This window comes from Cyphellophora europaea (genome assembly GCF_000365145.1).
Source record: "Cyphellophora europaea CBS 101466 unplaced genomic scaffold supercont1.3, whole genome shotgun sequence".
In the NCBI taxonomy this organism is placed as follows: domain Eukaryota; kingdom Fungi; phylum Ascomycota; class Eurotiomycetes; order Chaetothyriales; family Cyphellophoraceae; genus Cyphellophora; species Cyphellophora europaea.
In genome coordinates this window covers 3,059,145-3,081,412 of record NW_008481809.1, presented here as the reverse complement: position 1 = coordinate 3,081,412, position 22,268 = coordinate 3,059,145, and the positions used below count along the sequence as shown (strand labels likewise).

General features: G+C 54.6%; 7 protein-coding genes across 7 annotated transcripts; 5 read left to right on the top strand and 2 right to left on the bottom strand.

Moving 5' to 3' along the window:
- Positions 1 to 203: 203 nt before the first annotated feature.
- HMPREF1541_04084 (uncharacterized protein) lies at positions 204 to 2,319 on the top strand (the record flags this gene model as incomplete). The annotated part of the gene is made up of 2 exons (XM_008718430.1): positions 204 to 430; positions 477 to 2,319. 2 exons carry the CDS (start codon positions 204 to 206, stop codon positions 2,317 to 2,319), a joined length of 2,070 nt encoding a protein of 689 aa, XP_008716652.1.
- A 755-nt stretch (positions 2,320 to 3,074) lies between these two features.
- On the top strand, positions 3,075 to 4,616 carry HMPREF1541_04083 (uncharacterized protein; the record flags this gene model as incomplete). The annotated part of the gene is made up of 1 exon (XM_008718429.1): positions 3,075 to 4,616. One exon carries the CDS (start codon positions 3,075 to 3,077, stop codon positions 4,614 to 4,616), a length of 1,542 nt encoding a protein of 513 aa, XP_008716651.1.
- Positions 4,617 to 10,264: 5,648 nt separating this feature from the next.
- On the top strand, positions 10,265 to 11,443 carry HMPREF1541_04082 (uncharacterized protein; the record flags this gene model as incomplete). The annotated part of the gene is made up of 1 exon (XM_008718428.1): positions 10,265 to 11,443. One exon carries the CDS (start codon positions 10,265 to 10,267, stop codon positions 11,441 to 11,443), a length of 1,179 nt encoding a protein of 392 aa, XP_008716650.1.
- Positions 11,444 to 13,097: 1,654 nt separating this feature from the next.
- HMPREF1541_04081 (uncharacterized protein) lies at positions 13,098 to 14,216 on the bottom strand (the record flags this gene model as incomplete). The annotated part of the gene is made up of 1 exon (XM_008718427.1): positions 13,098 to 14,216. One exon carries the CDS (start codon positions 14,214 to 14,216, stop codon positions 13,098 to 13,100), a length of 1,119 nt encoding a protein of 372 aa, XP_008716649.1.
- Positions 14,217 to 14,730: 514 nt separating this feature from the next.
- HMPREF1541_04080 (uncharacterized protein) lies at positions 14,731 to 17,266 on the top strand (the record flags this gene model as incomplete). The annotated part of the gene is made up of 2 exons (XM_008718426.1): positions 14,731 to 14,906; positions 14,953 to 17,266. 2 exons carry the CDS (start codon positions 14,731 to 14,733, stop codon positions 17,264 to 17,266), a joined length of 2,490 nt encoding a protein of 829 aa, XP_008716648.1.
- Positions 17,267 to 17,584: 318 nt separating this feature from the next.
- On the bottom strand, positions 17,585 to 19,024 carry HMPREF1541_04079 (uncharacterized protein; the record flags this gene model as incomplete). The annotated part of the gene is made up of 2 exons (XM_008718425.1): positions 17,585 to 18,787; positions 18,857 to 19,024. 2 exons carry the CDS (start codon positions 19,022 to 19,024, stop codon positions 17,585 to 17,587), a joined length of 1,371 nt encoding a protein of 456 aa, XP_008716647.1.
- A 1,074-nt stretch (positions 19,025 to 20,098) lies between these two features.
- Positions 20,099 to 22,067, top strand: HMPREF1541_04078 (uncharacterized protein; the record flags this gene model as incomplete). The annotated part of the gene is made up of 7 exons (XM_008718424.1): positions 20,099 to 20,335; positions 20,384 to 20,677; positions 20,724 to 21,191; positions 21,263 to 21,541; positions 21,597 to 21,764; positions 21,817 to 21,873; positions 21,927 to 22,067. The coding sequence occupies 7 exons, from the start codon at positions 20,099 to 20,101 to the stop codon at positions 22,065 to 22,067; spliced, it is 1,644 nt and encodes a 547-aa protein (XP_008716646.1).
- Between the last annotated feature and the right edge of the window lie 201 nt (positions 22,068 to 22,268).

Here is a 22,268-nt window from a genome sequence, read left to right as displayed (position 1 = left end):
CTTATCCACCTCATTTCCGCACCACAACGCGAACCCAGATCTCACACCTGTTGGAATTTGTCTCTTCACATTCGTTCTTCCTCAACAACTGTGTTTTGGACCACAAAGTCACAGTCATTGTGCTGGACTAATCAAGCCACACCTGACCTTCAACCTCCTTCTCCTGGACCTCCGCGACGCGACATTGTTTGCTTGGCTGCGGAATGGCCTGTCTGCGCCTCTTGATGGGCTTCTTGACTTATGGTCTGATGATCTCCTACCTTTCGGGCGTCTTTGCAAAAGTCTTCGTCCTTGATGGAATCGACAACTCCCTCGACAATACGACCTTCGACTATGTTGTTGTTGGTTGTGGAATAGCAGGTCTTGTGGTTTCTAATCGCTTGAGTGAGGACTCTAACACTACTGTTCTCTGCTTGGATGCCGGGTCTCTGTAAGTGGTCCAGCTGAACGCCTTTCAAAGCCACTGACGACTGTAGGGATAATTTTGAACCCCTGATCCAGTGGCCTGTCTTTATCGGGCACCAGCCACCTTTGTTCTACGAATGGGGTATGGCAACCGTTCCGCAGATTCAGCTAGATGGCAATTCTCGGCCTGTCCCATGCGGCAAAGGTGTCGGTGGCGGATCACTCATCAATGGCATGCTGTGGAATCGAGGCAGTCAAGCCGATTTTGACTCCTGGGAAGAGCTTGGCAACCCTGGCTGGGGCTGGTCCGATCTCCTTCCATATTTCCGCAAGAGCGAGACCTTTACGCCGCAGGCGTATGCCGGTCAGGACTTGTCCGACGCCGACCAGATCGACTCGTGGAATCCCAAAGTGCATGGCTTCAGAGGACCTGTTCAAGTCTCATATCCCGAGCACCTATGGCCTCAGTCCTGGGCCTGGTTCGAAGCGCTTGAAGAACTTGGAATTCCGAAGGCCGAAGACCCCAATGATGGTAGCAACGGAGGTGGTTACTTCATTCCATTGAACATTCATCCTACGAACCAGACAAGATCCGATGCACGTCGAGCATACTGGGATCCCGTGTCGAATCGCACCAATTTCAACCTTGGTATCAATGCTCAAGTCACTCAAGTCCTCTTTGAGCCCGTCGGACCCGCCTATGCTTTTCGCCATGCAACCAGCAATCGCGCAGAGTTTGGCTCATTCCGCCGTCAGCATCCCGAGGGTCGGTCCAGACGCGCCTTTGCCGTCAGATTCGCATTCAACTCTACTTCTCCTCATCAGATCGTTTCTGCTCGTCGAGAAATCATCCTCGCAGCTGGCGGCCTCCATACACCACACTTACTGGAGCTGTCTGGCGTAGGCGACAATCTTCTGCTATCATCGCTAGGCATCCAGACTATTGTGGATCTTCCAGGCGTTGGCAACAACCTTCAGGACCATGCCTTGGTCCACCTGAACTATGCTTATCAAAACGCCAGCATCGCCTCCCCAGCAACTCTATTCACAAATGCGACCTACTACGCCGAGGCCCAGTCCGAATACATTGCCTCCAAGACTGGCCCATTTACAGCCAAGCCCAGCACTGCGATTGGCTTTCCATCGCTAAGTCAGATCACCAACGCAACTTATTCCGCGAACGCTAATGCGCTTGCGTCGCTGGACAACGCCTCGTCTTATTTGCTGCCTGGTATCGGAGATCCTGTCAAAGCTGGGGTCGCAGCGCAACTGCCATTTCTTCTACGTGCACTGAACAAGTCGTCCGTGCCATCGCACGAAATCCTCAACGACAATTCCGGCGGCCTCGATCTCTCGCTGATGCGTCCCTTATCGCGTGGTACCGTTCACGTGAGCTCGCCAGACCCCTGGTCCCACCCCACCATTAACCCCAACTGGCTTGCACACCCTCTCGACTTCGCCATCATGCGCGAGGCGATGGTCTTCAACCACCGCTTGCTGCAAACCCCGCAGCTGGCGGTGTTGCAGCCATCCTTCGCGCAGGTGCCAGTGAACGCCTCGTATTCACTGCTTGAGGCCATCCTGAGAGCAGGCGTCGGTACGGAGTATCACTATTCCAGTACTGCTGCCATGCTCCCGCGCGAGCTGGGCGGGGTTGTGGACCCCAATCTGACGGTCTATGGGACCGAGAACCTCCGCGTCGTCGACAGCAGTGTGTTCCCCATCATCCCGGGGGCACATCTGCAGGCAGTGGTCTACGGTGTTGCGGAGAAGGCGGCCGACGTGATTCGTGGGAACTGGCAGGAGAGAGTGGGACGGCTGGAGCAAGCGCTGGACTGGCAGGTGCCCACTGGGGAGTTCTGGCTGTGGTTGGGAGAGGAGTTGGGCTGGCCGGTGAACGTCGGCGGCAAATGAAGAGATCGGTTGCCTAGTTTGGTTGCCTCGTGGGTTTGTAGGATAGAGCAAGAATAGAAAATTCTTGGCTTCGAGTTTGTTCCTTCTCGCACGTCTCCTGCGTTCTGGATTCATGGTGACTCGAATCTTCTTTCGCTACTTCGCGCCTGTTCCAATTCTTCTTCGACTACTCGCTGCTAGTACGCCTTTTACGCCTCGTTACAGATTACGCTTCAACCAATTACTTGACGTGATGATGTGGATCCAAAATGTGACCCCAACTTCTGTCGTCCTCACAGCCCACCATGCCGAAATCATCTCACCAATTCTCATCATGAGGGAACGCAACACATGATCCAACCCATCATGAAGCAGACTCAGCGGATTCTGCTCTCACCCAAATCAAGATGGGAACCCTGGAAGACGGCCAGAAATTGAAAAGAACGCGACGCTCGGCGCCCAAGGTCAAAAGCGGATGCTCGACGTGCAAGTAAGCCCTCCAGTACGCCATCTACGCATTATGAATCTCACCAGTGTTCCATTCTAGAATACGCAGGAAGAAATGCGATGAGACACGGCCCTTCTGCGATCGCTGCTTAAGCACTGGCAGAAAATGTGATGGTTACCCGACCGAGTCGGCCCATGGGCGATCGACACTGCCCACGGCAGGAGGCTGGACCTGGGAACAGTGTGCAAAGACACCTCAGTGGCACACTCCGAACGGATTGCGACGTGGAATCCTGCCAGGTATTGCCCTTGTCCCCACTTTCAAGCAGATGAAGTGCAGCTGCTTGGTGGGCGGTGCTCGGCAGCATACTGTTAGTTGCTTACAGCGCTCTCCTTTGTACATTTCGGCCCCAACCCACTTGAAGCTCGCTTCTGAGATCGAGTATTTATGCTTCGACTTTTTCCGCCATCGGACTGGGCCAGGATTCGCCGGATACTTCGATAGCAGCGCTTGGTCTTTCCTCATCATACAGGCATGTTACACAGAACCAGTGGTTCTCCAGGCTGTTGCAGCACTTGGCGCTGTTCACCGGCGATATGAGCTTGGCATCACTCCAGAAGCCTTCAAGTACTGCGAGATTGCAGACCGACTTGAACGGCAAGCTCGTCGACAATGGCAGCTTGAGGCAGCAAAACAAGGCACGGTCACGAAGCCAGAAATTCACATGGTGTTAGCGAAGCTTTTCGCGTCGTTTGAAGCTTTCCAGGATCATCCTGAGCTCGCAACCAAGTACATGTCATCTGCCTTCGACAATCTGCTGCGGCAACGAGTAACTAGAGTATTGGTGCAGCAACAGCCGGTGAACGTCACTCTGAACAACCAGACCTTACGACAGTTCTTTCTAAAGCTTGAACATACTGCTGCGTATTTGTTCGGTATATCGGCCGATGTTCAAACATACAATATCTCCAAGATCGAGCCTGGCTTCGAGATGCCATCAACGTTCGCATCAGTAGCACAGGCGCGAGACTGCCTCTTTGCCGAAGTCCACCACATCTGGGCGTTAGACTATCGCACAAGCACGCCTAAGGATGCCCTGGACATGGCACAACGCAATCATCTCGGCCGACTAATGATCTGGTCCGGAGCCTATGCCGACTGGGCCCAGACATACAACCCTACCGAAAACGTTCTTCTCAAGAGGCTCCGCCGGTTGTTGAAGTGGTATCGAGAGGCTGCGTTCCTTCAGCTGCTGCTGCAGACAACGCCTGGTGCGCCTCTAGATGAGCACATGGTGCTTTCTTGCAGCGGAGACCGCACCTTCCTGGCCAACAGTTTCCATCGTTCACATTGCGAATGCACCTCCAGCATGACCGCTCACTTTGCACGACTCACATTGCTCTCCGATGGTCTAGTCGACGAGAACGTACCATATGCTGCCTCAGCTTTGCAATACGGTTCGAGTACGGGGATGGGCCTGCACCTTGGCTCCGCGGGCTGCCGCTCAAGCGACATCCGACAGCAAATGACGGCGCTGCTCGCGCCATCAATGGGCGGTGCTGACAAAGTCTGGGATGCCGTAGGCGTCTATACCATCGCGGAGCGTGTCAGCGCCTTTGAGGAAGAGGCAGTCGAGAATGCCAGTATCCGACACGTTGAGGATGAATCTTGGCATCCTCGTGGGATGGACGCTGTCGAAGCTTATCCGTGCGAAAGCTCCCTTAAGTGGGTGGACATTACCTACTTCATGGAGGCCAAGTCCCTTTGCTTGGTCTATTGCAAGCCTGCGCCACGCAAGTGGGTGGGCGACAGGCCGACTGATGTGCAGCCTGGCTGTGTGTGGGTGAGGGAGTGGTTTCAGCTGGGATAGCGGTATGGGGACTCACGTGCTACTCTGCAAGTATGATGCTACGAAGGTTGCAGCCCTGTACTTGCTCCAGCGGCGATCTTGATATTCCAGTCCTACATTCAAAGTTAGTCCGTGAGCATTGCCGTCTACACATTTATTTAGCACAGAGTTTCACAACAAGCCCCCTCCTCATGCCTCCAGTTTCATCATGACTCTCGTCATTGTACGGGCGCAGTCGTGTCCCTAAGCCTACCCCTGTATGCCCAGCTCTGTCGGTGTCGTGCACGATCCACGAAGGTTCGTGTTCTCACCACCTCTTACCCCCTCCTACATCAAGCCTCGCCTTGGCGATCGCCAGCACCTACCCAATCAGTCTTAGCGCGCCGATTGACATCAGCTTCTGTGCAGCCCTCTTAACTGTCAAACCCGTCGCATCCAGGATGTCAAAAAAACCTCAGCAAACCTTTTCATACACACATATCGTCAAATTGACAGCCAGTTAGAGCATACGCCATGACTGTGTTGGTTACACACGGTCTTGCCTGGCCAAGATGGCAGGCCTCGCACCAGAGAGCTCAGGGACTCCGTAATTCGTCCAAGATAAAGATGCGGCGTCCCGCCGAGCAGGCTTGTGTCTGTACTTGCCACGGACTACACAGTCCAGATATGAAGCATACTACACCGCGATAGTCGGCCTTCGAAGGGTCCCGCGATTATGGCGAATGCGAGACCGAGACCGACAAACTGACCGCGTTTTCCTCTCTCCAATATTTTCATGCTCTGCCGTGGCTGGCAGCCCGAGTGCTTACGGGATTTTGTATGGTAATCAGCCAGATCATGCTTTGATGAGCTGACCATGCAATAAAATAACCCGTACCCGCCTACCGGCATGCCTCAGGCAAGGACTCAACCGTGTAGGAGTGTGTTATTAAGCCTGTAGCATCCACGGGCCTGAGTACGAAACGGCAACCGGTTCAGGTTTACTTTTACGATACTTACGATGACTGCCCACCCTGCACTTTTTCTCACAATACTCTGTAGATACTGCTGACGAAAACACCGCCACGCGCAGCTCAGGCTCGCTCTCGAGGCCGAATCCGGCAAATCTGAGTGCCTGCCAGCTTACTATCTGTACTGTAGCTTTTTCGCATACGGACCCCGAGCATCACGGCAGCGGATCGTTCCACGGTTATTTCCGCCCACGCCGTGTATCCATATCTTACTCGCCCCATCTGCCTGGATCCGGGCGCAGAGTCCTATTACAAGTTTGGTTACTGGGTTTGAATGTTTATGGACCCATAGGCTGACCGCAGCGGAGCGTAGGTACACAAAATAGGCAAAACTGATAAAGGCGGGCGAGCTTTCGGAAGCCTGACGCCAGACAACACATGATGCTTGTATTGCGAAGCTGTGGGACTGGAATCCCGAGTTTTCTCTTCACTTCTTATGACCGTCGCTCGTTCGCCTTCTGGGCACAACTTCGTTGAGGAATTTGGCGTTCAGGTTGTCAAATTGTCTTCGTGTACGCGTGCTTCGACCGTGATTGATCACATCGACAGCAAAGAAACCCCCAACCGTCGCCTTATTCAGCACCACTTCTTAGTCTCCAGCTCGTTACTTTCTCATCGGAGAGAAATTTCCTCCTCTATTCATCAGCACTCCCCGTTCAGCGAAGCAAGCATCTGGCCCGGACTCAACGAGTCACAAAATTTGCAGCTCATTTCCCCACGCCCTGCAAGACACAAGCCCAGCAGTAAAAGGATCGAACCACACCACAAACCATGCCCTCCCTCTTCGATCTCCCGCCCGAGATCCGCCACCAAATCTACACCTACCTTTTCACCGACCTCACGCTCCTCCTACGCTGCACGCAGCCGCCACCACCGCCCGAGTCCGCGCCCCCGGAAGCCACGTGCCGCCGGCCGCCGCGAATCGCCGTGTCCGCCACCGCCTTCCCCACGGCCGCATGCCTCACCTGCCGCGCACTGCACCGCGACCTCGTGCATCTACGGCCCGCGCCGGTGCACACGCTGCGCATCGAGTGCGACATGGCCGTGACGGCGACGCTGCGGGAGCAGATGAAGGGCGTGCTGCAGGGCACGGGCGTGCGGGGCCGGGGGCTGGATGCGATGCGAGCGCGGCGCGTGGTCGTTAACCAGGAGGGGGTTTACGCTTTGAATCTGGGGGTTATCAAGCTGGGCATGCCGGCGTTGCAGGGGATCGAGGTGCTGATGCCACGTGCGGATGTGGCGGCCGAGTACGCGACAGAGTGGGTTTGGAAGGTGTTGCAGCGGGGAGAGGAGGGGAGCGGGGCGACGGGACAGCTGGTGAGGCCTGGAGAAGGGGAGGAAGGGTGGGGGAGTAGGGAGTTTGCGTTTGGCTGGCTGCATTCGTTCTTGGGGTGGGAGCTGCCAACGATGGAGCGAAGGGGGAGGGAGGTGAGGTTATGGGGGAGGCAGGAGGTTAGAGTCTGGTGGCGGAGGGAATGCTTGGCTTGCGTCGTGAGTATTGCTGCTGTTGCGGGCAGGAATGGTATGCTAACTGAGCTCACAGGAAGCGTTGCACGATATTGAAAACCGAAGGGTCGTTAGTGTGCGCATAGTCGAGGCCAGTTCGGGGTGGAGGGAATGCTTTGGTCACCTTGAGGGCACATCGCAGCCGAATTTGAAGAAGACGACGGCATTCTTTGGGAAAGGCCATACCAGTCCCGAGATCCCCCTCGAAACCAATCTCGTCACTATTCCTTGAGACAAAGCAGTCTGGTAACGCGCTCAAGCGAGCAAGCGGCGCAAAGGCGCTGTGATGAGCCATCGGCGCCTTGGGCAGCAAAACGGGCAGCTCGTCACTGTCCGACGTGGTCTGGAGTGTTAGGAAGGGGCGCATCGCGTGTTTCCGACGTCTCAGCATGGATTTGATGGTCCAGAAATTGTGTGAAAAGGGCACTAGATGTGGGCATGTTCTTGCGGACATCGTTCGCACCGGGCTCGCGTGCAGGCTCTTCTGTGATGCCCAACGTCATTATCTGCCGCATGACCCACACCTCAATCGATGCTGACGAGATTGAGGTTCGTCGTTTGTTCACGAAGACCGAGCATGATAAGCGGTGAAACTGGCTCAACAGTCTGGGGACAATTTGCTGTGTGCGAGACGCTGTCGGCAGAGTGGTCGGCATATCCATCGTGTCAAGCTGCTCGGCTTGGACAACACATCCAATTCATTCAGTCTTCACCATAAGGCTGGGAGCCACCAGCCCGACCTGGAACGTACATGGAGTACGGAATACCAGTGTTCCCCGGCAGGATTTTGTCCAAAGCTTGAATATTCCGCACCTTGTGTTGTCTACGGAGTAGCAGAGGCGGCTCATCGTTTGCTTGAGCGAATCACGCCAAACGATGTGTGGCGCTTGTTCTCTGCTCCTCAAATTCCGTCAGGCCGCCCGCAGCCAGTCTCCCCTGGGCACTCCGGTGGCCAAGGACTCCCGCTAGACTGCAAGAAGAAGACAGGCTCCGGGATCAAACTTGAGTGGCAGAGAGCGGTGAGAGCAGGCAAAATTGCAAAATTGCTTGAGAAACAATATATTGGATTCACACGGTCGCAACGAATATGAGCATCAAATACGGTGGAAGCCTGGGCGGTGCCATGTGGTCGCCAGAGTCCTAGTCATCGTCGAGGCGAGCATGGATGAGCCTGGAGCACACAGGGCAACGACTTAAGCGTCGGGGGGAAGGATGCCGGTCAACGGGAGGCTGGCGTGGCTGTCTCGGCGCAAAGCGGCTCTACGAATCAAGGCAACCGATCACGAGGAGGCTGCACGACACGATAGGCCGCGGAGGAGGAGAGGATGGCCCCCATGTGCCTTCCAACAGTTGATCACTGCAGGCCGAGAAGAGGTTGCTTTTCCCTGTTTCTGCAAGTGCTTTGCAGTGTGCAGAGAATGAGATGAATTACTGCGTCCGCAGGCCATTCGCCATTTCTAGAGGCTCGCTTACGGCGTCGTTTGTCGTGGCAGGCATCAGATAGGAGGCATGACCCGGGCGGCACTTGATCCTGGTCAAATTGGTCAAAAGAGTGACGGCGGTGCAAACGTGACCGACCAGGGTGAGTGAACGAGGCGAGATCAGAACCGTCGGGCATGGTTGCACGCTTTCTAACGACATTGGCCTGCAGCTGCAGATGGTCGGACACATTGATGTTGCGTGACAAGCGTCATCAGCTGCAACATGGCCCATTTCAGGCCGACGTCGACGTGCAGGTCCAATCCAGTGTACATGTACTGGTTCAAGCTGCAGACCAGGTGCAGGACCGAGGCTTTTAGTGCATGCAGCCTCTCAACGCCTCTGTGTCGAAATCTACGACATGACATGCGGTGGCTCGCGATCTCAGCACCGAGTCAGCACCAATGGTTGGTTGGCTTCACGCCCAGGCATCCGCAGCGCCTGCTGTGGCTCGAGTGGGTTCAACAAAGACAGGTCAACCCCTCCGCCCATGTCCCCCATGTTCAGCTTGCCGCATTTGCACTTCGCTTGCTCCCGTCCGCGCAATGGTCCAAGATCGTTCTTGGTTATTATTCATGGGTTCTACGGTGAGGTGTGCCTCCCATTCAGGCTTCAGGTTCTCATCGCGCCATCTCATTACGTTTATTTGAGTCCGACGAGCAGCAGTGGGCAAAGGCCGACAAAACGACTTTATCCCACCCAGCCCGCACGCGCTATTGAGTCAAACACCCTTCCGAAATCGTGTCGATCACTTAGTCCACCAGCCAAACGGCTCGCATCAAATGTACAGTATTATTCGGGTGGACGAAGCTGCTACCGTGAATGGAGGAACTCTCGCGATCGTTCTGCACATGTGAGATTCGCATGTACGGACGGACGTAGAAGTGCTGAACAAAGCAAGTACTTGAGATGGTGGTGGTGGTCTGCGACTCGTTCGTCTCACACCCTAACGTCGTGGCTTCCCCTTCCCGTTTTGCCGCAATCTTATTGTGGCTTCCAGAACATCGTGTTGCGGCTGAAGCAGTCCCACCACCAGCCTTTCCTCCTTCCCCCCATCGTAGGTCTCAACACTGTGAGGCACTCGCCTACAGCAAATTGTTTCTAGGTGAGATCCGGCGTGGGCAGGATCGACTGGGCATTTGACGCTTGTGATGCTGCTGCCGCGGTCGGACATGCTTTGGCGCGTTCCGCTGCTGATCGTCGACGTGGCTAGTCTCTTCTAGGCACTGGGACTGAGTTGGCCGGCAGGGGCCTCTTGCAGGGGAAGGGTGGATTTAGCCATGGCTTTGCGTGCCCACTCGCCGTTTGGGGCCTGCGAAATGGCTCCGGCCCCTGCGACCTTCCTGTCCTCTCAATTCTCTCATGCCGCTATCACTGCTCCCCAACTACTGCATCTCCCCTCCTACTTGCATCTATCTCGCAGCTTGATCCTGACACCGCAACTTCTACCTCCGCCCTCGACCTTCCCTCGTCTTCGACTCCCAATCATCAGTCTATCGTCTGTCTCGCTTTTCGCTGCCTCCGTATCGTTCCCCTAGGCCCGCGACATCCGAGTTTTCCGCACCAGTCTACCGACACCATCCACACCCACGACTTTATGACTCGATGAACATGAATTGACGATAGTCCACATCTGCCATAAAAAACATACCTCGTTGACCCGTCACCGCCGCGATGCCAGCTCCTCTGATGGACGCTGTCGGCAGCTTCACTCACCTGACGGACAACATCCCAATCTGGCTTACACAACTTGAATCTCTGTCCAAGTACACCAAGGAGAAAAACAAGGAATTCGTTGCCGAGTATGAAAGACTGGTGAAGTCCTCGAAACCGAAGCGTGTCAAGTCACCTTCAGTCTGCTCTATCCAGTCTGATAATAAATCCATCCGACTGCCAGAAGTCGAGCCCTCGAAACCATCGGGTCTCGAAACAGCTCCTGACTCTGCTGTCGATCCTCTCGAAGCTGGGACAAAACACATCTACGCTGCACAGGTACAGAGGAAGCGGAAACCTACTGCTTCGCTCCGTTCTGGTGCTTCCGGTCCCCAGAAATTCAGGATAAAGCATCAAGTCGTCATATACTATGATGCTCATATCCAACAAGAGTTTGATGCTATGGTCAAAGCTGTTGGGATCGCTCGGAATAATTTGCGGAAGGGCAAGAACTCTCTAACTGCAAACCGTGGCTTCCAGCTGCCCAATCTTTCCAAGCGCTACGAGGGTCTTACGTCGCCCTCACTGGAGAACATCAGATCATTGTCAAAATATCGCAGCTCCAGTATGAGCCCTAGTGGCTCCAAGCTCAACCTTCGAACATCTGCTCAACCACAGGACCCAGATGAAGCTGCCTTCATGAATTCGGACAAAGTCCTTGAAACCGTACAGAGTCTGTATGAAACTGCTGCTCACCAGTTCCTCCGTGATGGAGATTGTCAGAAAGAGCTGGATACTGCAACAACTAGGCTCACAGAGCTGCTGCGGACGGCCAAGTCTACTGCAGAAACTCTCAAGGCTAAACAGTTACAACAACAGGCCGATGATCCCAGTATCAGTGCCAATGTCAGCAGAAACCCAAGCCTTTCGGATCAGGGCTGTCCATCATTGCTATCCGACAAGTCGTCCATGGAGCCACTAAACCTTCCTTCGGTGCCAGTGAAAGGTCAACTGTCGGCTCTCACCCAAACCCTTGATGATATGCGGGAGAAAGGGGTCGTTAGCGCTCCTCCCGCCACAAGTGTTCCTGCACCACAGGGTGTCATGGCTATTGAGGTTGACGACGGTAGTGATGCCGGCAGCTTTGATGATATTGACATCTCTCAGTTTCGGTCGAACAGACTGAGGATGAGGGCTTAGCATAGCAGTCATTCATCACTCTATGCAAACATTTGGCTTTCCTTTTGTGCTGCGGCTTAGCGACTTCAAGCATGCATTTGGCATTACAAACACTGGCAAAAGCACAATATCCCGTCTTGCATCACTGCCATGATCTGGCGAGCTACCCGAAGACCCAGATGCGAGGTCTGTTCTACCCTGAAATGGTCGGAGATGTGGCAACGATGTGTGCAGGGATGGGCTGGGAGCAGGATTTTCCAACGTCTTAACGGCCGATTTTTGAATTTTGCGCAATCTTCTTTTGATCTGTTTGAGCGGGATATTCGACGGAGGGCTCTCCTACATGGCATTTGTTTTTTAACGGTCTGGCAGGCGAGCGTGCTCAATCACCGCATATTTTTTCTTTTGATTTCATGGGACCAAAAGTGGAAGAGTTATCTATTGATCTCTACCTGCTGCGAGCGAATAAGTGACCACTACTACACTGTTATCCCTTGAGTTCTCTGGGATGGAGGAATGAGAAGCTGGATGGATGAAGCAAGGAAGACACAGACTTTGACGAGGTGGACGGCAGAATGTGACGAAGGATGAAACGGCAGATTCGAAACCCTGGCTTCTTGTGTAGCAGCGCAACACGCAGCATCTCTTTTCGATTTCTTGCAAGTTGCGGCGTAGCACAGGGCGGAGCGGAACGTGTATTACGCGGAGGCGTAGGGCACTACTATCAGGCCGGGCAATACGAGGTCGAATGGGAAAATATCTATTTCACCTTGTTCCTCATTTTTTTTTGGTCTCTATGGGCATGATCGTTCTCTATCTGTCGTTCTACTGCTACCGTAGGCTCTCGTGAGGCAGTACGACTGAAAAGTGAGGCTCTCCGGCGAGGCACGGTACGCTCGAAAGGCCACGCTCGTGCCGATTAGTGCCTAAACTGCCTCACGTGCAATGTACAAGCCACACCCGGTCCGGTCCGTTTCAGAGAACAGCCATCTGCGGTGCAGGATGCTTCTGCAGCTACGGAGTAACTTTGGCTGCAGTCTCGAGTTCCGCGCGTCGTCGCTCCAAGTCTCGGCACCAAATAGTGCTTTTCCTGGCAGATTGAATAGAAAGGACCGCCCAGGAGTGGGGGGGTGAGGCTCGGATGCCCCACGAAAGTGACACGAAAGTGGGCATGGGTGATTTGACTTGAGAATAGGCAAGCATTGTTGGGTTAGTTTCAATAATGATTGCAACTGCCGCTGCAACAAATCGTGCGATGCGCAGACGCGCACGTTCCTGTGTCTCATTTGTGGACGGTTCCGCATCGGAAACAGCAGGAGGGTTGGCTTACGCGAGTGCTCTAACCTGCTGTAGTAGTAGCCATACAGCGTGCTGAGGATGATCACCCGGCGAGCGAATGCTCGTACCGAGTTGTTATTGCGTGCTTTGGGCTGCTGCCCAAGACGACCGGTGTTTACGGGGACTTGGGAGATAGACTCCGGGGGAAGGCCCGCGATGCCGTAGTGCAACGATGATCTAACACGGACCGTGATAGGTGTGGTATTGGGCGCGTTGGCGAAGGTTCGGTCCGAGATAAAATCATTGTTTCGTTCTGGCTGCTTCTCTCGCTCACTGCTCTAGCTTGAGAAGAGGCGTGTGGTTGATGAACGATCATGGAAAGCCTGGCCAAAGGAGCTCAAACCTGAGACTGCGCAGCCGAGCCAGCAGCGGCCGCAGTCGCCTGCTGCTTGGCAGCGTTCAGGCGTGCCTCCTGCACCACACCCATGAAGAGCTTCTTCTTGACCTCATCGGCCCAAAGACCGGCAACCTCCTCACCGGCAATGCGTTCGCCAGTCCGGACAAGCTTCTCCATCTCGCCATCATTCTGCACCTTGATGTTGCGGTTGGCATCAGCGCTGCTCACAAGCTCGCGAGGGCGGGCAGTCATGGAAGGTCCGGAGGAGCGGTACTTGTTGGCTGCAGCACGAAGCTTTAGGGAATGATCGTGGATGCGCTTGTTTGAGAAGTCGCGGTTCGTGTAGAGAGGCGACTGGGAGAGAGTCGAAGTCCAGTATTTGTTCCACAGCAAGTCAAGCAAGTGGCTGTCAAGACTAGACTTGAAATGCGTGACTTCGAGAGGGTAGTATGAGTTGGAGTGTGCACCATAATCATCTTGCTTGTCTACGGGGACAGGTTGGAACTCGTCGTCATCGTTGAAGCCTTTGTTTGCGGGACGATGGCCTTCAGGATAGGTGCGGAAAGCACCAATTTCGACTTTGCCCGCGGAGACCGTGCGCTTGGGATCGATGACAACAGCCACGAATGGGTCGTTGACAGATTGCTGCAGCATCTCGGTAGAGACGTCGATACCGGACAACCAACAGCCGTAGCCAGGGTGAGAGTGGTACCATCCGATCGGATTCTCTTGTTGTCCACCTCCATTCCGAGCCAGCTCGCCAAACATGACCATATATTCGTCTGCGTCGGCCTGAGCGTTTACACGAGTCTCGGTACCTTCAACAGGAAGCCTGAAGGCATCTGTTATGATCAGGGACGTGCCACTGACATAGCCGGTCATGAGGCCCATTATTTCAAGATCACCACCACTCGCAGCGTGAGTTGTCATTTTGAGTAATGCCAGGGCGGAGATTCTGACGTGGGTGAAATAGTTTGGGTTCGTTCGCCATGGGTGCGCATTTTGCAGAGCCTGGTATTCAGAGTGAGTGGGCAGCTTGTAGAGTGCGTTGGAGGTAGGATCGACTGTAATGATGTCGTTCTCAGCCTCCCACGTGCGCTGAGCCGCCGTGGGAGCCATGCTGAGCTTGTGTGAGAATCAGAGGGAGTCGTAATAACCAGGAGGTAATGTTAGAACTGCAGTGATCAAATCATAGAGGATGGGTTGGAGGGGTTGTGCAATGGCCATAAGACTCCATAACCTTTCTCCGCAACGATGCCTGCGGAGTAACAGAATCTCCGATCCCTAGCGTGATCGACCACATCCAGGGAAGTAAGGCTGAACAAGGCTGAAGCTAAGCTGGAGATAGGCCTTTGGTTGTCGCAGCAACCAACGCCTTTTCGGGAAAGCGCATGTACACATACCATCGAGTTGACTCTGGGGACTTTGTCTCCTCAAGAAGACTCGCACCGACCCATTCCTGACCGCAATGCGCACTGGCCTTTCTCTGAGATCTCAAATGCTTCATTGCACTTTCTCTCGTGCTCTACAGTGACCGAATATACACTTCGAGCTGGGCGTCACGCCGCAGCGCTGCTCCCGTTCGAACTCGAGCTCCCCCACATTCCAGTGCTTCGACTGACGCTTTGCGACAATGTCTCCGCCCATGGACACCAGTTACCTTACAACTCAGGTGAATACGATCATTGGTCAACTACACACGATATGGGATGAGATTGGTATACCTCGCAATGAGCGCGAATCGCGAGAAACAGAGCTCTTCGCCGCTCTTTCAGATACTCTACACAATCAGCTTCGTGTGGTCAACTCGTAAGTCTGCCACCTTAAGAATCTGGATGTTTCTAACATGAACTAGACAGAAGAATGAAATCACAGAAGAAGCCAACGATATTATCAAGACCATCAAGCAGATGGAAGCATCACTAGATGATGAGAAACAGCGAGGCGGCTATGACCTTGGTACTTCTGGCCTTCGAGTGACGTTTCCGCTCAACGAATGTCTACGTGATCTGAAAGAGAAACACAACATTGTCTTAAGGCTCCACCGTGAGCGATTCGAACAAGTCAAGAAGCTGGTCCAGGCTCTTGAGTCATACTCGTCTCATCTTGAGGCGTCGTTCGTCAAGATTCGGCTCCCACCTACGAACAGCAGTACCTGTCCACCAAACTTCGATTTGTCTCCTTCTTATGTCGCCACACTCGATGAAGAATTTACCAGAGTGTATGATGAGTACAACAAACGAGTGAGCCTGGTCCAGAGCATGGGCGAAGAAATGATCCGCCTTTGGTCCGAGCTGGGTATTCCACAAGCGCAAACAGATTCATTCATTGTACAGCACTACCGCGAATCGCCTGAGCAGCTCGGGCTCCATCAGTCAGATGTTGATAGAATCAAAAGCAAGCGTGACAAGCTGGTCGACGAAAAGAAGAGCAGGGAAAAGAGGTTGGCCGACATGAGAAAGGCTGTCGAAAACTTGTGGGACAGACTTGGTGTCGAAGAACCTGACCGGAAGGCTTTCCTCGCCGCCAATCGCGGCTGTGGCCTCCGGACTATCAATGAATTCGAGGACGAGCTGGCGAGACTCAACGAGTTGAAGCGACAAAACCTACACCTCTTTGTTGAAGATGCACGTGTGAGACTTCAGGAACTCTGGGATGTGCTGTATTTCTCCGAAGAGGAGATGCTCGAGTTTACTCCGGCTTTCTCGGACGTCTACAGTGATGCCCTGCTTTCGGCGCACGAGGCGGAGATTGAGAGATTGACTGTACTCTCGGAACAGAGAGCACCCATTCTCGAGGCCATTGAGAAGCATAAGTCGCTGGTTAACGATAGAGAATCGCTCGAAGCTTCGGCAGCTGATGCCTCGCGGCTGCTGATGAAACCTCAGAAAGGCGAAAAGCGCGACCCAGGTAAACTTCTTCGAGAAGAGAAAATGCGCAAGCGCATTGCGAAAGAGCTACCGAAGGTCGCTGCTGCTCTAGTCAAGACTCTGCAAAAGTACGAAGACGATTATGGCAAGCCGTTCTTGGTTCACGGTCAGAGCTACCTCGAGGAGCTGGAAGACATGGAGACGAGAGCGCCGCCTCCTCGATCAAAGACCCCGAATGGGATGGCACCACGGCCCAAAACTCCAGGTGCTCAGCAGACAAAACCCACACAGCCGAAGTCAGCTCCATCAACTGCTGTACGGAATCCGCCTTCACGTCCACAAAGCTCCATGCGCGGACATGCGCCTTCGAAATCCGTTAGCAAAACACCTACTCTTAGTCGCGCGGGCTCGAACCGGTCACAAGCTCCACCTTCCGTAGCATCAACCACTGTGCCGTCAGCTCAGAAATCTCCGTCAAGGATTCCAGCCAGAGTGCCACTTGCGCACCTTCAACACGGCGGCAACTCGCCTGAGCGTCGCCAACAACCTCACCTACAACAGCAAGGCGCACAGCCAAATTACGCTGCCAGTGCACGAACAATGGGCCCTCCTCGAGCTCCGCCTCCAAAGATGCGTGATCTTGCCGCGCAGCCTCCTCCCCAGCCCGCTCATGCTCAGTACAACCCGGCTCAGTCGCAACGCCCAATAAGCACTCGCTCGGACAGCTCGGATGAGAGCGGACGCTATGTTCGCCCAATGTCTCCTGAAGATGTCTACGACGATCGGGAGCGCATGTCATATATGTCAGCGTCACTTGTGAATCGGGATCGCCAGCTCCAGCAATATCCTAGTGCTCCAAGACCTCCGTCCAGACAGCGGGATCACGATCCCTTCAAATGCTCAACTACGCAGCATTCAGCTGCGATGGCTCCTCCACCTCGCCCGGACCCAACGTCACGACAGACTTCGAACACTTCTTCAAACATGACGAACGGCACCACTGCCACGAGCAGCTCAGAAAACTGGGAGACTTACTCTGATGTGAGCGAACTAGAGCCTGATAGGGACGGTAGAGATACATACTATCCCAACAGATACGACCCAGCACCTCCACGACGGACGCAAGCCGCGCACTCTCACATGGGGCCACCGCCACCAAAGATGAGGCCGCAAGGCTACCACCCTGCCCCAGCGACTATCCATATCACGGATGAAAACCACTACATGATGGGCGAACGACTTGCCAGTGTAGAAGGTAGCGAGGGTGCTTGGAGCACGGAGGCTGAAGAGACGTATTGATTTCGCAAGGGTTGCTTGAACACATTGGATCAGGGTATTGTGAGAGTAGGAGTTTTTTGAACATTTCAGACTATGATTGACACGAGACATGCCAGCGAACTAGCGTTCATTCTGTGGGAGTTTATGCAAAGACTACTCTCCAAGCTCAGGCATGTCTGTCTACTCGCATAACACTGTTGTTGGCTCTGCTGTCGTCCCACTTTTTGTGTAACAACTTTCACATTCAATGAACAAAAAGTTCTAAGTCTGCCACGTACAACCTTTGTCGAATCGTGCTCTGCCCTCCATAGACCGATCCTGGCCTGGCATATGTGCAGGTCAAGTGATCTCGAAAGCAAATGCCGTTGTTGTGTCTTGGTGCTCGACAGGCAGCAACAACGAGCCTTCATTCAGCTCGACCTCTCTCTCACTCAGCACCTCGGGAGCCTCGAACTTCATGAAATGGTCCTTCTCATCACCGCTGAACGCCAGCGTCTTGACGCCCACTTTCCCCTCCTTCTCCCACCCGCTGATCTGCACCGCCCATTTTCCCGCCCTCGCCCTCGTACCCGCCAACACTCGGACTACCTTCCCGTCTGTCGTCGCATATACATCGCCCAGTTCCTCGGCGCCTTCCGTTGGCTCAGTCCTGACCCGCCCGCCCACCATCTCCCGTGCATAGTATAGATACACCTGATACTCCGCGGTGGGCCAGTATCCGGTTCCCTCCAGCTCGTACTGGTCCGTCCCTGCGCCCGGCTTCCCCAGCAGGCCAGCCATGAAGTCATGCAGTGCGCCCCCCATAGCCCAGTTGCCACGGAGGCCCCAAGCATTCTGCCTCTCCAGCTGGGCGATCCACCACGCGCCCGCACTCGGCAGCTGCTCCGGGTACGTGGCGTACTCGTTGACGTTGATATCGGCGCGCCCGGCGTCCTCGGACAGCCCATGTTCGCCCAGCATCTCCCTGAACAGCGCCACACTGTTCGTCATGGTCGACTCCGTCTTGCCGCTCTCCATGTGCCACGCCCACTGATCCGGCACCTCGCCCGTCTCGCTGACGTGCTTCAGATACCCCATCCACCACTGATTATCCCTGCTCGGGAAAGCACTCAGACTCGGGCCGGTGAGCCTCAACGTGGGCAACTCCTTCCGCAGTCGCTGGTACGTGCGCGACCACAGCCGCAGCCAGCGCTCGACGCTGCGGCCCCAGAAGAAATGCAGGTCTGGCTCGTTCCAGATGTCGAAGACCAGGCCGTCTAGGTGGTCGTGGGCTTGGGCATCGGCGATCCAGCGCGTGAGGAGGTTGTCCCAGTGCGACCAGTCGTCGTTGTCGCCGGGCCAGAGGGCGTCTTTGGGCTGGCCGCCGTCGGCGCCCCAGAGGTCGGAGATCAGGTAGATGAACTGCCCGCCGTGGGAGCGGGCGGTGCGGTAGTTGGAGAGCGCGGACGAGAAGCGCGCCTCGTAGTCGCTGACGGAGCGCGCCCAGCCGCGGTTGGAGGGTAGCTGGGACCCGCCCGCACGGGTATAGCGGAAGTGGATGTCCTGAGAGTCTTGGTTAGAGAGTAATTATGGCTTGCTATGGTACATAGCGCCTCGTTCGCGGTGACTCACGCGGTAGAAATGGTCGGGGATTTGTAGAGGGTTGTCCGGAATGCCATAGATGAAACCTGAGGCTAGGTGTTGGGGTGGGCCGGTCTTCTCGTTCAAGAAGACTTTTGCTGTGCCAGTCACCGGAGGCTTTGCATCCTTATCTTTGGCGGCAGGAAGGCCTTCTAGCATGGAGAGGTATTCCGCTAGGAGAATGGGGTCAACGCGCCGTAGACTTTGCCTTGCAAGGCTGCGATTGAAAGGGGTTGAGCCTACTAGACATCTTGTTTAGACAAATTCTTCCTTGAGAATGCGTTTCGCAGAGTGTCTATTCTTCCAACTTGCGTTATTCGTTCATCGATGACTTTCCGCCTCCGCTTAGGTTGTGAGCCAGAGCGCGGTGTTCATAGTCTTCAGTGAAGCGTGTCTCTGACGACTTGACAGATGTAGTTTGGTACGCCATGCTCCAGGCTAAGCGCGCCAACCTTTCGTTGCCGTGTTAAGCCGACGTCGGAGAGCCGCCGGCTACTTCCAGTGGAAGCCTTGCTTTGCCCAGATGTGCCCATGCTGGGTGTGGCGATTGCCATACAGCACTGGAAGCTCAGCGTCCGGTGGGATACATCCGGCGGGAGAAATCTATAACCCGGCCCACATGTCCGGCTCTGTTACAGTAGTCCATTGAGGAGCTTTGATTCTGCGGGGGTGTGGTGTTGTCTCGGTTCTCCAAATGGTGGGGTATCCTATGGGAGGATCGTGCTCGTGAAGCCTTCGCCAGGTTTGGAGACGGTACTACAATAGTCTCCTCTTGAGGGGACCATCGCGGATGCGGCTGGCGCTTTTCGGAACTGTCACGCACATTGAGCTTGGATTCTGGCACGAAAAGGAAGGAAGCCCATCCCGCCGGAGCCTTCGGGCCCTGACCGAAGTTGTGGTCCGTGGTACTGGTTTCCGTTCTGAACAGGCGCAAATCCACACCGGACGATGTCCCAATCAAGCATACGGGGTAGTCTTTCCTGCGACTCGCGTCGAGCAGGGCCAAAGCTTCTCCGCAAAGTTGAGTGAGACCATGCTGCCGCGTGGTCTGAGATCGACGGTCTGCCCATGGGGACGGGGTGACCACTGTCTCCACCGCGAAGCTCTAATGGGCACGATGTATGAAAACGATGTCTATGCCCTCTGCTCTTGGACGTGCTTCTCCGCAAAGAAAGGCTTCTAACACTGAACTATATTCTGTCTGGCTTCGTGAGTATGGCAGGTGACACATCCATGTCTCTGGAGAAGGAGACTTCGGTCGAACAGCACGAGACAGTTTCAGAGGCTGTCAACGATGTCGCAGTCTCAAAAGAGTGGGCGCACGCCGAGGGCAAGAAGGGTGCCGATCAGGAGCATCAAATGACGCTCTTGCAGGGAATCAAAGGATACCCAGGAGCGATCATGTGGAGCGTGTTGCTTTCAACGGCTATAATAATGGAAGGGTATGATATCGTTTTAATCGGCAACTTGGTACGTTCCAGGCTGATGGATACTGGGATCTACTGACATGCCCGGCAGTTTGGTCAACCAAAGTTCCAGGAGCATTATGGTACCTGGCGGGGGGAGGATCTGGGTTACCAGATCTCCGCTCCATGGCAAGCTGGTCTCGGGAACGGAACTGCAGTGGGAACGATCATCGGCGCCTTTGCGAACGGCTGGTTGACGCAAAGGTTTGGCTACCGCAAAACACTCCTTTGCGCTCTGGCAGCTGTGACTTGCTTCATCTTCATCACGTTCTTCGCCAGGAGTCTGCCCATGCTCCTGACAGGCTCAATCCTCTGCGGATTGCCTTGGGGAGTCTTCGCCACAATGGTTCGTTGCCCGTCTGAGGATGGCTTGCCATGCTGACACCTGCCAGGCTCCCGCCTACGCCAGTGAGATTTGCCCGTTGGCTCTTAGGTCATACCTCACCTCTTACGTGTGTTTATGCTGGGCACTGGGTCAACTAATCTCGGCCGGTGTTCTGAATGGATTCCAAAGCAATATGACGCAATGGGCTTTCCGCGTTCCCTTCGCCATTCAGTGGATCTGGCCAATTCCGCTTGCGATCGTGCTGTTCTTCGTTCCGGAGAGCCCGTACTGGCTTGCGAGACGCAATAGGCTCGAAGAAGCCGAGGAAGTGCTGAACCGACTGTCGTCGAAGAAGTACCCTGCCGACACCAAGAAACAACTCGCAATGATCGTGCACACCAACAAGATCGAAGACGAAATCTCCTCTGGTGGTAGCTATGTCGATTGCTTCAGGGGCATCAACCTTCGTCGGACGGAGATCGTGTGCCTGGTTTTCATCACACAAAATTCAACGGGGGTGGCTATCGGAGGGACGGTAAGTCACCTGCACTGATCAAAGTCTCTTGTTGAGACTTGGAACTAACTGTGGTGTGCTGTTGTTCATAGCCCACTTACTTCTTCGTTCAGGCCGGCGTCGGAAGCGAGCATGTCTTCAAGTTTGCAACCGGCGCCTTGGGGTTGGCATCGGTTGGCGTCATCATCTCGTGGTTCCTGCTTTACCGCGTTGGCCGTCGAACGCTTTATGTTTGGTCTTGCGGTGCTCTCGTCGTTTTGCTGCTGCTCATTGGCGTAATTTCGGCAGTCAGCCAGTCCCAAAGCGCCAGCTTCGCACAAGCCGGACTGGTACTTGTTTGGGAAATCCTCTTCTATGCCACAATTGGGCCTGTAAGCAACAGTGACATCGATCTGATGCGTACAGTTGGCTGACACCGCCTGATAGGTCTGTTATACCATCATTGGAGAGGTTCCGGCTGTCGGCGTCCGCAACAAGAGCATCTGCATAGCCCGGATTGCTTACTATATCTCTCAGATTACCGTTGGGACGATAAGTCCGTATCTCATAAATCCCACAGCGGCCAATTTGCGAGGGAAGGTTGGTTTCTTCTGGGTGCGTACCTTTGCGGATTTGTCGAAAGGAAGACGGCTAACGAGATCGGAAGGCGGGGACTTGCCTCTTGACCTTTATCTGGTGTTTCTTCAGACTGCCCGAAACCAAGGTGAGTGCAGCAGATGATTTTCGCACGGCGGCATGACTGATTGTGGGTTTCAGGGTCGAACTTTTGAAGAGATCGATCTACTCTTCGCTGCAAAAACTCCTGCGCGCAAGTTCGCCACGGCCAAGGTTGACGCGTATGCAGAGAGCTCGTCTCGAGTTGTGCCAGAAAGCGCGGATAATGCAGACAGAGCTTGAGGTCGAAATCGTCTCGAGCCGCAGTGTAGCGGGAGCTCGTGGGAGTATTGTGAAGAAGGGAAACGCGAGAACAACTGCCCGGAAGAAGTGGCCATCTTTTCCGTGCCATGGCTTGACGCACCAATTGTCGGCCGCACTTGAAAGCTTGTTCTGACCGTAGACAAGGATGACTCCTTTGCGACCCTGCAGTCTTGGGCAGAA